Genomic DNA, 15,733 nt, shown 5'->3' with positions numbered 1-15,733 from the left:
AACATCTAACGTCCATATCACGTCAAAACCTGACAACAGATTACAACATCTATACAAGGTCAGAATCTGACGTCTAAAAAACTTTCACATCCAACTTGTATCTGACCAAAATCCACCGTTGGATTATGACGTCCTTCTGACGTCTATGTGACGTCATGTCAATTATAGTTTTAAACTAATATACTTTTTACGAAGAGCGCGCATAATGAAGATTGTCTGCAAAGTTCTGGCATGTATATCGACCATAGATGCCATAGAAAGATAGTTTAATGCTTTAACATACTTTCTGCGATGTTCAAGATATTTCGTGTCAGTTTCGTTAACTAATGTGACTTGTGACAGTAGCAAGAGCCAAATACAGCTGAAGCGACGTTATAAATAATGCCGCCATTATTTTCCTTTTTGCGCTTATACTGTAACAATTAAGCCAATGCCAGCAAACAAATAAACTACAAAGAGTTATAATAACTGATTTGCATATTATCATCATATTTACCTATATCCAAACATGCGACACGCTACTTTAGCGTCCCTGTAGTCCCAGTCATTCGTACCACAAATAGATCCCCAGACACCATTATAATACACATCTATACGACCTACATTTGGTGCTGACCCGCCAGTAAGACGAAAATCAGGGCTTGCTAAATAAAAAATAAATGTAATTCTAATTTCTTTTTTAATAACAGGTCATTCTTTGTTAAATATTCTTCATTTTTTATTCATAAATTATTTGAGTACACATATACTTTATATCTCAATCATTTATTTTCAGATTTTGAATGGAAAATTCTGTTCTAAAAAATTAATACTTTTTGAAAAAAATGGAAAACGAAATATTGCTCTTCGTCATCTCATTTAACCCTGTTAAAAAGGTGCTGCATTAGAAATACTCTCAGGACATTCTCTGTCTATGTGTAAATTATTTTTTAAATTAAAATCCGAGAAAACAATTTTGGGTGATTTAAACGTAGCGATTGCAAGTAGCAACAGAACTCTGTTTTGTTAATATACCTAGCTAAACATTTCCAGTTTAAGATTTTAGAGTCGAATTTAAGTGAAAATTAGTGTATAGTATGATTTTGGATGCTAAATATAATGGTAACAGCTTCGAAAATATTTGTTGTCATGGTAACAAAATGCAGGCCTCTGATTGGCTGAAGTTTAGATAATGTTAGATTGAAGTGAAAATCAATACAAAGGGATTTTGGGGTATGTTGAATATCATGGTATCACTTTCAAAACGATTGGTTGCCATAGTAACAAAATGGAGTCCACTCATTGGTTGAAAATTGGTATATAGGGGTTATAAAGTGTGGTTTGAATTTAGATATCTTTAGATATTAGTGAAAATTGGTACATATGGGTTGACACAAATATGACACCAATCAAATTATGAGGTATGCCTCCATTTTTTTAGTTTAATTTACTTACGGAAATATATTTCTTTCCAAGTATTATTTGATTTCTGATATTACAAAAGAAACCATTTGTTTCACCCAAGAGCATATCTAGTTGTTTGGCTTTTTTGTACTGTTAAGGAAAATGCAATAATAAAAATGCGCTTATTTTATTGAATATATGTTAGTTACGTAATTCTATCACTAATTGCTGTTTTATTTTGGTAACTATGGTGAATTTTGAATCAACAATCACCTAGGACAAATTTGATTTTTTTTTTAGAAAATCGTCTCTCGCTACATTTCAACCTTTGAAATGCTATTTTCCCGGATTTCATTATTTTTTAAAAAGTATCTGCTATAAGTTTTTAAAATGTTTTTCAAAATGTGGACAAAATCGCTAACCTGCGAAATATTTGGTGCAAACTCAATACCCTTGATTTTTATTCTGTCAAAAATTTTGCTTGAAAACTCAATTTGTAGTCAAAATCATTAATAAATATCATTATAAATGGGTATACAATTCAGAAAAAAGTATCTTTCATTAACAAAAATAATAGAAAATAAAAATATGCAATTTTTTTTAAATGGGCAAAATAGATAAGAAAACCATATATAAAGTAGTAATGTACCTAAACCTATAATTAAAAAAAAAAAAAAAGAAAAAAGAAAAAATGTAGCGTGGGCAGATTTTGCAGCCCAACCTTTGACGTAAGATAGTGTGTAATTTGTGTTATCTGACAAGAGGTTGTTTAGAATATTTTCAATACTCAATACTCAATATTTCCAATACCTCCTTTTACATAGGTTTATTCCAAAAGTTTTAGAATCCCAACCCATAAAACAAAATCGGTTCAATCATTATAACGAATAGGGTACGTTGCAGAACTGCTTCGATTGCGTGGCTTCTTTTTTGTTTACTTTCATAAACAATATATGACATATTAAATGAAAAGAAAATGTTATTACCGGTGATGTTATAGCAGTAAACGGTGGCTGGATAGTTACTGCAATATGGAACATTTCCCCATCCATCGAAAAGACAATCGAAAAGACTGTCTTCCGTACCTACGCAGTCGACGCCACCCATCCACACAGGCTCAGCCAGTTGTCCATAATCATTATTGTATATATGCTGCCCGGTACTAAAAAATGTGATGACGACACATAGTCTAAAAATATATACATTAGATATAATTATTATAATCTTACATTAGTCTGTCAAAGGGATAGATTATCAGAACCTAAGTCAACACGAGGTTTGCAGGTTTCCAAAATCTTACATTATAGTTGAAATGTACTCCTGACAAACCCATATTAGTTTATATTTATCCCACACCTTCACGAAATACTATGACTATGAGTTGAAATAATAATTAATATAAAGATATATTACCCATATCCAAACATCCTACACGTGACAGCAGCGTCTTTGTCATCCCAGCCGTCTGAGCCACAAATGGTTCCCCAGTAGCCAGCATAGTATACATCTACACGGCCAACATTGGGACTTGGTCCACCAGTCAGGCGAATCTCGATATCACTTGCTAAAAAGTTTTGATAATTTTTAATTCCTTTTTCTTTCTTTTACTATGTTAGTTTCATCCTACCCGATGAATTTCGAAGTTCGATAATCTATTAACTTGACACTGTGTGTTAGTTAAAATGTTGTAATTTCTATAAAAGTTACGAAGAGATTGAATTTTGTTCGAGGTTAATACTCAATATCTTAAACATTTTTTGTAAATAAAAAGCAAACATTCATCTGCGACATACCAGCCCCGAATATAAATCAAGTAAACAAAAGGGAACTATGATACATGTATAGCTTTTCCGATACCTGATAAAATGTATGTATGAAATTCATGATTTTTACCTTTTCTCTTAATAATCGTTTTGTTGGTAATAAGGTAAATGCGTTACCTCACAAAAACCAAATTAAGAGAAAACGTATGAATTTTAGTAATTGTTACAGAACAAATAAAGCTATCAAAAATACCAAATTCCGCTATCATTTGAACATATATTAACTAGAAAGAAGCAATTTCAACACTATGAAAACGTTTTGTACAGTACTTGTAAAATAATGAAGATAATTCTCTTTACGATATTGAATCACTGCATTCTTTCCACTTGTCAATATTTTTTCATATTTGATCTTTTAAAATAAAACCTCACTGAAGACTAGATTATCCACCTAGGTAGGGGATTCCCAATCGCTGGAAACAATCTTTTTTTCATATTGGATATATGATAGACTGAGAGAAGATCTAATTTTAAAACAAATTTGAAATAGTAATTTCTTTATTAGCTGCAGTAAAGTGAGTAAGAGAACGAAAGAGTATAAATGAGGAGAATGAAATCGAATGCCAAAATGAAAATAAAAGAATGAAAAAAAATAATAGGAGAAAAAATAAATGTACGATGATGAAATGGCTCCGTGACAGAGGCAAGAAATATAACATAAATAGATAAATATTAGACTAGACAATAATTCAATGTTGCTTGTTACGAGCATTTCCATTGGCTTAAAAATTTACTTTATCAGCCCATAAAGGACAAAATAGCGTCGCCGTTTGTAACGTCGCTTCTGATTGGCTGAGATGACGGCGTAATAATTTCATAGACAAAAGAGTCCAAAAATGAATTTTAAATGTTGAAGAGATTATCTTTAGTAAATTGAATTATAAGGATTAATTTGAATAGATTTTTTATGTTATGGAGATATAACACAAAAATTGAGTGTACTCTCATCATAAACCGCTTCGCGGTTTATTTAGAGTACACTCAGATTTTTGTGTTATATCTCCATAACATAAAAAATCTATTCAAGTTAATCCTTAATTAACTAAAATTTAATAAATACTCATTTCACTACACTTAATATTAAACAACTCTGTGTTTTATTTTATTTATTTATTTTTTATATATATTCAAAAACGTTATTTTTTAACGAGTATTCTTTACATATGATTTGACTATGCTTGTATGAATACATGACGAGCCAATTCTGAGTACATAAAAATAAAATAAAACCTCACAGGTATGTTAATTGGGTCATTATCCTTATAAGTTACTTTATCACAATTTCAAAGTAGACACTTTGTTGATCATCCTGTAGTCGCATGAGTCATGGTCATTTAAATGCTTAAACATTTTGAGGCATTGATAGAGATCAAGATTTTTCATGAAAAAGACTACTGGATGTTCCCTTAACATGAAACTGTCATTTTATTTTGAATCATTTTTTAAACAGTATAACGTTGCGTGCTTTTTAGCTGGAGGCATGATGACATGTCACACTGTAATATCACGGTCTGCGTATGCTCTAAGTTTAACAGCATTTTGAAAATAAAAAATTCCGATGGAAATCACAAAGCAACAACGAGTATAATTAGTATATTTAGTTTTCACCAAAATGGAAACGATGACAGAATGCACCGGGTCGCCATCTTGGATCCAAGAAGTCACGCTTCAAGAAATGTACCACTTGTGCCAGTTCGATTCGACTGGTACTGCGCGTTCCATTACAGATAAACCAGATCCGCATGGATAATTTCACTTAGCACATAAACACTGCAAACTATGAAAGAAATGGGAGGGAGCGTGAATGGATTTTCGTGAGGTTAGACAGGGCGGCCCCCCGACCAGTATATTTTTACTTTATCATAACTTAAATGGTATAAAATGGTATTAAAAAATCTTAGTATTAAGAGATGATCCATCACTAATATTTTCTAATGATCCGATTTATCTTGAAAAAGCATGAAATATTTTCGATGACTACGCGAATTCATCAGATCTTAGAAAATAAACTCAAGTCATATGTATCGGGGCGAGAAGGAGATGTAAGCTTGTACCATATAAGAAGTCATTGTCTCACGTCGAGGTAAATAAAACTTCCAAAGTGCAAATATCTATGAATACAATTAGAGCGAAAGCCTAAAACCGCAAAATTATCAAACGATTGGTTGTTTAGAAATTAATCTTATAATTGAATAGTAACTATATTCCAAGACTGGCTTTGCCTATTTTCATTCACAAATCGATATATTTCTATTAATAGAGGTAAAAGCCTATCACATGTTTTGAACTCTGTTGTGCTCTTTAGATGGTTTGATAAAGAAACTTTAAGATCCATTCATGGAAAAGGTTACTTTAAGGTAAGTGTGTTGGAGGATACAATTTTCAAATTGACTACAAAGAACGTAATGATACACTTCTGAGGTTTCAGTCGCCTTGCAGTCCCGTTTCAAGTAAGATCTGCAGAAAGCAATTTTGTCAAAAATATGAATTCTAGTCTTTGCAGATTGTTTTACACATAGCTTTTAAATAATTACTCATATGGCGCCTCTTGTGAAAATGTTCACAATATTTTCTAACATACGTTCTAAATAAGTCATCATTGCGACAGCTTGCTGTACATTGAAATATTGAGTATTAATGTGCGAAATCTTGTACTTTTATTTTGACTTTTAGGTCAATTTGAGAGTTTTCATTAAGATATGAATTAGGAAAATATCATTTTAATTCATCGTGTATATCGTCAAAACGACGAAATTTTCCATCAAACTAAATAAATGTATGTTGTCAATTAGATTTTTTTGAGTTGCAATAACTCCAAATCGAGAATACGGGCATATGATTTTTTTTCTTCCAATTTCTTCTAGGGTATGAACTTATGAAAAGATTTAATACAGGACATTTTTTTTTACTTTTCAAAGGTGTACATCTTTAAGGGTTATTGAAAAAATGATGCTGTAGTTTTTATATCTTAGGACTCATTACATGAAATTATATCGTCCGAAACTACATTTTTGTACATAGAGAAATCGTATCACAACCTATAATATCTATTTGTCTCAATTATTCCATAAAAAGGGATAATCATATTTTCATTTATGCACAATGATGTAGAAAAGATGTCAGTATATTCAACTTTGTCTTATCCATATCATGCCAAGAAGCTGGAAAGAAATACTGCAAAGTAATAATGGCATATTTATATATCATTAAATCTCGAAAATAAGCCGCGGCTTATTTTAGTTATTTATTTACTTATTTATTTATTGATTTTTAATCAAAAGGCTTATTTTCGAGACCGGCCTATTTTCAAGCCTGTCTTATTTTCAAATTTATCTATTTATTAAATGGTATTTTACCGGGTCTTAGAAATCTGTCCATAATAAACACAAAAGGAATATTTAACTAACCTTGAAATCCAGAATAACAAATGACGCCAGCAACATCTCTAAAACATTCACGTTCTGCAGAACGACAATCTTGAAGACTGAGTTCTGATCCATCACAGTATAATACAACAAGTAAAATCGGTCCTGATTCAGCAGAGTAGTCATAAGTAATAGGAGCTCCATTGCTGTAATGGGATTTATATTTAAGCAAAACATTCAAGTGATTGTCTAAAAACATTAGGAGCAAGTGAGAAAAAATTAAAAGGGGACTAAAAGAAGATGTCTAACCCAACGATGTTATTATTCTTAAGCATAAAAAATGTAAAAAGGAATATAAGAATTTTACAAATAATGAAGTACATAAATGTCCAGCGCAAACGTGAATATTTAAAAAAAAATATTTTCGCTCAATTTATTTTCAATTCATTTGCATTGTGGTGATTTGTGCGTTGTCTATCTGTATAGTCGAAGTATTCACATGTTGACGAAGGCATTTGGGAATACAAGAAAATATTTCTCCAGTAACGCTTTCCACCTGTCACGATCTGAATATGAGTTACAGGTTCAAGCAGGTCAAAACATAGAATGTCATAGTCTATTCTTTTGATTGTATAAAAGCGTTATTATATCATTTCAATTTATCTAAGCATTGATGTAACTATTTTTTTAATTTCATCGGAGTATGGAAGAAAGGTAGTTTGTAGCGGATTCTCACAAAAGTTTGCAAACAAAATTTATTTTATAATTTTCTAAAACAATTTATTTCATAACTTTCTTAAACAATTTATGTCATAACTTTCTAAAAAATTGCATTGATTTTAATCAAGTGACTAAATTTCAACAGGTTACTGCCATAAAATTCTTTTGGAATGAAGGTAACATTGATGAACACAAATTGAAAAAAAATGTTTTGAGAATTCCAAATATGTCAAACACGTGATATTTTCCAGTGACGTTTTAAAATTTAATTTTAATCGTGTTTTACATATTATACACTACACAACATAAAAATAACAATGAGGACAACCTACGTCACCGGATATAATATTGCACACACAAAAACCACGAAAAAACTCCCGTTTCAAGATAAAAATCTGCTGAAATCATCACATAAAAACAAAAATCTTCTAAATTTATCGTGCGTCCAAGGGACTCGAATAAGTTCCTAAATATCTTAATCTTGTTGTTGACTTGTAAATTGTTGTGTAGCATCTGTAGAGTTTAACAAATATTTCGTTATCAATTACAGACATCATTTTAAAATACATTATATAGAACAACCGGACAAACCTATATCCTAACATTCCGCACGCCACCTTCGCATTGTTATAATTCCATTGTTCACCACATACATTGCCCCATTGACCGTCAAGGAAGACTTCAACACGTCCGGAACTGTTGGTCATTTCATCCATTAGACGTATACCTGTTGCAGGGGATGACGAAGCTGTCACACCTGTGTATCAAAGAGTAAAAAGGCTTTGTTAAAGTGTGACAAAACATGATGTTGTCCTACGAGTTAAATTCGTGTGTAGTTCTCGATTATTTGGAATGTTGCCATAAACGTCCTTATTAGTTTATAATTGCAGACGCAGACCGTACTGTTGAATAATAATGATAACGACCTTCTTTAATTTTTAGGTTATACCCTTATTATATTTACTAAAGGATCAAATGTTCACAGATTAAAAACATGAAAGCAAGACTAGAATGACAATTAGTTACACTCCTGTCGTGTGTCCTGGGAGTTAGTAATAAAACGAGAAATGCACCAGCACTATTGCAGCCTTCAAATAACTGTAATTTGACTAATACAATGATATCGTCCTGATGATACGTCAACACAACATGCGCTATCATAATCTCGTATTCTTCTTCTAACAGTAGCAATTACATGCATTCTTCGAAGCTTTAATTGATGTTAATTCATTTATCCGAGAATTGTCATTACTCTAGCGCTTTAGATTTCATATTTCTTATATGATATATGCTCTACCGTATATGTGTTTATCTCATGTATACTATATTGACTACTCCTTAAAAATTGCTACATGCAGTTAGTTATTTTGCAAGATTAAAGAAATATTTGGCTCTAATATGTCTGAAATGATATATACATGAATTGCCCGACAAAATTAAACTTAAGATACAAAACAATATTATCAAAAGTGACGAGTATTACAATGGTTAGCATGAATCAGCACGAATCTAACAGAAATGTGAAGTGTTACATCAAATATTGATACCTTTACAGGAATGTATATAGCCAGGAAAATCCTTTATAGATTTGCAACAAATGACCCCTGTAACCCAGGAACTCTTCGCTGTCAAACCATACAATTATAGAATCACATTTTAATCACTCTCTTCACTGTAAATGTGCTCTATAATAACAAAAACAATTATTACAGCAGGACACGTTAGTGAAGCTATTTCATTCAAATACAAAACAGTTTATAATGATTTTAAAGTACCCAAATGTTTGGTGATTTTTATTATGTAAAACCTAACTTTCTACAAAATATCACTAAATAAATCAATTCGAAATATTATGTTTTGTAAATGTCTATCGTATTAGATATTAATGTTGACACCGTTAGATTCGTGAATACAGACCTTGCGATAGTTTGACCTTTAAATTTAATTTGGTGTGCTTAAATTGAATATGGATGAATCACATTTGTTTACATTTGGCATTAGGCCATGGGCTAGGAGGGTCCCACATGCATCCCCCCAACCTCCGAACGAATATTTTTCTGAACCCTTATGACCTACTGATCACAAATCAAAATGTTAACATTGCAAAAGTTGGGATGAACTTCCGGTTATGACGTCATCAAGATGGCCGCCATCTCGAATTTTACTAAAAATTGGAAAATAGTCATAACATTGACATTTTTCAGCGGAAGTAGACAAATGAGGTATCAAAATGACCACAATTGAACAGTAAGTACATATCAGGACCAACAAATCCAATATATGTAGTGATTTCTACGCAGGAAATGAAAAAATCGGATTTTAAGCTCAAAAATAGTTATTTTTCAGCAAATTTTTCATATTTGGCTTTACGCAGCAAACATGTTTCCCAACAGCAAACTATTATTTCTTATAAGTTTTTTGACCACTTATCAATCAGTTTAAGTAACAACAACATCAAAAACCAATGTTAACATCATATAAGTTCCGGTTATGACGTCATCAAGATGGCCAACATCTCGAATTTCACTGAAAAATGAAAAAATAGTCATAACATTGACATTTTTCAACTGAAGTAGACAAATGAGGTATCAAAATGACCACAATACAACAACAAATACATGTCAGGACCAAATAATCCAATATATGCAGTGATTTGAACGCAGGAAATGAAAAGAATAAGATTTTAAGCTCAAAAATGGCAATTTTTCAGCATTTTTTTTCATATTTGGCTTGACGCAGCAAAATTGTTTCCCAACAGCAACAGCAAAGATATATAGAAATGCAAAAGAAAATTGTTATTATACCATCATTATTTGGTTTACAAAACATCACCGGATGCGTATACAGGGCATATGATTGTTACTTTTTTCCATACCGCTGACACTACAGTTTCCTTGTGTCTTGGAATTTCATGAATATAACATTGTCTATTGACGATTTATATCTTTAAAAAATGAATTTAAAGTTGACTGAATATCTAAGTGGGACTTCAAAATAATCCATTTTCATGTTCGAAATTTTGTAGACTAGTAGCATCTCAAACTGAATTATTACGGCAAATAGTTATAGGGTATCAAATTAAAATTTCGTAAATACTATGACACTTTTTGAAACTTGTTCTGCCTTTTACAATGAACACATCCATTGTTTATTTCCTGTGTATAACGTAAGGAAATATAAGATGGTAACTACAGTGTCACATATTTCTTTCACCAGTTGTTAATGATAATCATTATCGTTGTGCGTGCTTTCTCGTCAGAGTTTCGTCTTCGACGTCGATGACCTGATGTGACATTACATTACCGGGTTAGTATCGTTGTTCTAACTTGTCAACCGTCCATAGTCAGAGTTACCATCAGAAACATCGGGTTCAGGGATGTGGAAGCTCTTCCTGTTTCCAATCTAGTTTCACCTAGATTCACATGTCGTATATGATATTCCAGACTTCCCTGCATGATGGAAAAGACACCAGATCCACATTCTGCGGAGGGTTGAGTTGGTTCTCCTTAATTCGTATGAAGCACAATTCCTCATTCTTGTGAACCTCAGTGACCATAGGTGGCACAGGTGGATTCTTTGAGGTCATAAATGAGGTCTGCAGTGAAGTTTCACTTTTTGCCAAGTCTGGAAAGCACTTATAGAGAACTTTTTACTGGAGAGTCTTCAATGGTCTCTTTACGCACACACCAGATGTGAAACAACCAGCACCATCAAGGGATTGGGAGAAGTCAGACCAATGAAAAACATTTAACATTTATGGCCTCATTAATGACGTCGATGATGTCACCTGTGCCATTTATGGTCGCACGAGGGTCCACAAGATTGATGAATAGTACTTCATACGAATTATGGAGCTATGTGCTACGGAGAACCAATTTCACCATTGGAAGAATGTGGATCTGGTGTAATTTCCATTATGCCGGAGAAGTCTGAAACAGCGATACACGTACGATATGTTAGAATCTGAAAAAAATCCCACATCCCTGAACCTGATGTTCCTGATATGAACTCTGGCAATGGATGGGTAATAAAAGATGACAGGCTAGAACAACAGTGGTAATGTAGTGTCACATCAGCTCATCGACATCGAAGACGACGCTCTAGCTTTCGACGAATTGATACTGATATCTCGATTACTCTGATTCGGACTGCATGTACCAGCTACCAGATATGCCGAGTCTCTTCAGTGGATAATGCAGTGAGGCGAGAAAGCACACACAATGATAATGGTTATCATTGAGAACCAGTGAAAGACATATGTGACACTGTAGTAACCATCTGACATTTTGCTTATGCTATGCATAGGAAATAAACGATGGATGTGCTCATTTCCAAAGACACAAACGTTTTGGAAACTGTTAATGATATTAACGGAAACACAGGCTTAGCTTAGGTTACATTTGTTACGCTATCAGTAGGTGTTGTGCTGTAATAATTATTTTTGAGACGCTGCTAATGTACAAAACTGAGGGTATAACATTATTTCTCTTTTGCATTTTTATATATTTTTGTTTTTGTTGTTGTTTTTACTGATTGATAGGAGTTTAATTAACTGATTACGAGTAATAATTTATTGTTGGGAAACATTTTTGCTGCGTCAAGCCAAGTATGAAATATTTGCTGAAAAATCACTATTTTTGTGCTTAAAATCTTACTTTTTCATTTCTTAATTTCGTACAAATCACTACATATATTGGATTATTTAGTCCTGATATGTATTTGTCGTCATTTTGATATCCCATTTGTCTACTTTAGTTGAAAAATGTCAATGTTATGACTATTCTTTATTTTTTAGTGAAATTCGAGATGGTGGCCATCTTGATGACGTCATAACCGGAAATTATACAATGTTAACATTGGTTTTTGTTGTTGTTGTTGTTGAAACTGATTGATAAGTGGTCAAAAACTAATTTGAAATACATGTAATAGGTTGCTGTTGGAAAACGTTTTTGCTGCGTCAAGCCAAATATGAAAAAATTGCTGAAAAATCACCATTTTTGAGCTTAAAATCCGATTTTTTCATATCCTGCGTAGAAATTATTACATATATTGGATGTTTTTGTCCTGATATGTTTTTGTTGTTCTATTGTGGTCATTTTGATACCTCATTTGTCTACTTCGGTTGAAAAATGTCAATGTTATGACTAGTTTTCAATTTTTAGTGAAATTCGAGACGGCGGCTATCTTGATGACGTCATAACCGGAAGTTCATCCCAAATTATGCAATGTTAACATTTTGATTTGTGATCAGTGAGTCATAAGGGTTCAGAAAAATATTGGTTCGGAGGTTTGGGCGGGGGGTGCATGTGGGACCCTCCTAACCCATGGCCTACATGGCAGAAAACAGTACTCAAACCTTGACTTTTTTGTTTTTAATCAGTAGCCAATTTTTACATATTACAGTTTACCTACCAATTAGGCTATAGCTCAGGCCCCGGAACCTTTTGAGTTTTTAAACGCATTTCAAGGGTTTGCATTATATTGCTACGTATACAACTTATATAAAAATATTTGTTTTGCATGTGATTCCCTGGTTTAGTGTTATAGAGATATACAGTAAAAAATCGATCAGTTGAAGTTAGAAAGGCTATTGTAAAATGTTCGTCTCAAACAATAAACATTGAAAGTAAATAAGAGCCGACGAACTCCTCACTCACGCTAGTAACACAAGGTGATACTGAACGATCTAGTAAAATGTACAGTTCCGCTATTTCATTTAACTTTCTTACAATATTTTGAAATGCTGTTTTAATTAAATTTTATCATCTCTTATACCGTAAATTGTGATATTTTTGCGTCGGGAAAAAAAATCGGCGTTTTTTATCAAAATAGGGTGGTCATAATTTGGTGCGTTTAAATTTGTCGTTTATCTATGCCATGTAATGTTTTGGCGCATAACTTGGTTTTGATAAAAGAAAACAAATCTGAAGATTTACTTTTCCTATACATATAGATCCCGCAACAATGAAAAACCGACGTGATTAATTTTGAAGCCTTATCGATACAAAGACGGCCCTTTGAAATATTGGTCTTCGATAGATGTAATTTACTTAACGCTTCACTGTTATTGCTGACTAACAGTGGTTTGCGTTTGCTAACGCAGTAGGTGATTTAGGATTTGAACCGTATACTATACTGGAAGAAAGTTTCGTCTCAACCCCTGCGAGACGTGGATGAATAATTCATGAACGTTCATGAATAATTCATGAATTACCCATGAACAAAATTCATGAATATTCTTCAATTATTCATGAATATTTTCATGCCATTCATGAACTTAAAACTTTATGAATAATTTAGGAAAAAATATTTCATGAACATTCATGAACTCTTTCATTCATTAATTCATGAACGTTCATGAATATATTTTGTTCATTAAATCATGAACATTCATGAACAACCCATTCACGAAAATTCATCAAAAGTTCATGAATATTTAAAGAATATTCATGAACTTAAAACCATCATGAATGATCATGAATGTTTATGATGAATGTCATGAGTTATTCAGGAACTACAACTCGCAGCAGTATGCACAAATAATTCATGAATATTCATGAAACTTCATGAACTGGAACAATTCATGAATATTCATGAACTTGAGTAATCTTTATGGAGTTTAATGAATGCAAGTTTGAGTCAGTGGCATCATATTTTCATAAACTCCACTGGGGGTCCAGAATTGAAATTTTCTTTCAAATCAATGACAATTCTATTGGAATCAATTCGATGTTTTATGAAACAAGTTCTTATGACAATAGGTATAATTTATATATTAATATATAACATCAGAGTTTAACATGAAATCAACAACAGTTTACTGTGTTCATTACATTTTCATACTGCCACAGATAAGTGCCAACAAAATCTGTTTTCAGTGATACGCAGCAATCAATTTCATAATACAATAAGTAAATGAGTATATGTCGAAAATAAACCTAAGTTGTAAAGCATGATAGTTTATATGGGCAATTTCATTCAATAACATTTGAAAAAATTTCACAAACAAATATCTTTGCATAAGCACTATAGCAATATCAATGTGCAACAATTTCATGTTGAAAAAGAACTGCAGATAAATCAAAACTTACTGAAAGTGTTCATCTGTGCTTAAAGAAATCCAGGAATGGAATAATCCGTTCACAAATGTACCAAAACTTCCATTTTAAGATGAATAATATTTCCCCTTCCACACGCCAGCGGATACAGCAGCCATTTTGGATTATGACTTCTTTGGCGGGAAATATATATAGAAGTCATGTGACTCATGTGGTCATGTGACAAGTCACGTGACTTCTGTGGATATTCATTAAAATTCATCAAAATGAATGAAATAGCATTTCAAGAATAATTCATAAAGTTTTATGCATAACTGATATTCATTAGAATTCTTCAAAATGAATGAAACATTTTCATTCATTTTGAGGAATTTTAATGAATATCAGTCATGCATAAAACTTCATGGATAATTCTTGACACATTGATCATGAACAATCATGAATGTTTCATGGATTCATAAAACTTCATATGAACTTTTTTCATGAACCACAATCTGCTGATATTCTTGAAAGTTCGTGAATCATTCATGAATATTCATGATGTCATGAATACCATCTCGCAGGGGAAGCTATACTAGTTTTCGGTATTACATTGCTACCCATGCAAAAGAGCATCGTAACGCCACAGCGTCAACAATGTTAAGATTTCCTCGGTACAGTTTTAATATATTTTTTGTGGTTTTGCTTTTAAAGATGCAAACAACGGAATTTACGTTGAAAATATCACGCAATTTTCATGTATGGAGAATTGATTAGCAGTCGCATTTTTTTCGAATTTATATGAGATGAATCTTTGATCACATACCATAACACAACATTTAACCAGACTGTTACGAACAGGCATGGCTAGCTATCGCTTAACACTGACGAGTGACTGTACACATGTATACGTTTAGCTCTGGAACTCGCACGAATAGCTGTAAGTCTGACACTGGCAATTTTGATAAAACGTCCGGGTATGATACTTTAGTTTAAACAGTATTTTATTCATATAATGATACATATAATACAGTAAATAAACACATTTCGGGATCGAAAACAAGCTTAAAGCTTATATAAATTCCTTTCCCTGAAATGTGCATATGAAGGATAGGGATATTTTATCATCGGGATCAAAAATGTTGTAAAACCCTCGGCAACTTTCGGTGTTTTGCAACATTTTATGACCCCCAGGTAGAATATCCCTATCCTTATTTAGTCTTATGTATATGTTTGATAAACGTACTTACCATCTATTGAATGGTATGCAGTAACGATAGTCAATATCAAGTAAGAATAGTGAAGCATGATCTCTGCAGACTTTGCCTCCTGTATATGAGCCAGGAATAGACAGCACGTCAGGTGTACCGACTCCACCGCTTTGTTAAATTTGTCTTAATTATGA

General features: G+C 32.5%; 1 protein-coding gene across 4 annotated transcripts in view; it reads right to left on the bottom strand.

Moving 5' to 3' along the window:
* Positions 1–15,733, bottom strand: part of LOC138325096 (scavenger receptor cysteine-rich domain superfamily protein-like) — a 56,033-nt gene extending 40,300 nt beyond the window's left edge. For 2 of the 4 annotated variants that reach the window (XM_069270511.1, XM_069270510.1), the window contains exons 1-6: positions 15,579–15,732; positions 7,883–8,048; positions 6,614–6,777; positions 2,797–2,947; positions 2,370–2,545; positions 497–644 (exon numbers count right to left, since the gene is read on the bottom strand). In XM_069270511.1, the coding sequence (XP_069126612.1) occupies positions 497–644; positions 2,370–2,545; positions 2,797–2,947; positions 6,614–6,777; positions 7,883–8,048; positions 15,579–15,636 (863 nt within the window). In that variant the 5' untranslated portion in view covers positions 15,637–15,732. Of the gene's footprint in view, positions 1–496; positions 645–2,369; positions 2,546–2,796; positions 2,948–6,613; positions 6,778–7,882; positions 8,049–15,578 lie in introns of all 4 variants that reach the window. The other 2 variants (XM_069270509.1, XM_069270512.1) reach the window with 2 other exon arrangements.

This window comes from Argopecten irradians, chromosome 6 (genome assembly GCF_041381155.1).
Source record: "Argopecten irradians isolate NY chromosome 6, Ai_NY, whole genome shotgun sequence".
NCBI lineage: Eukaryota > Metazoa > Mollusca > Bivalvia > Pectinida > Pectinidae > Argopecten > Argopecten irradians.
This window is presented reverse-complemented; position numbering and strand designations above follow the sequence as displayed.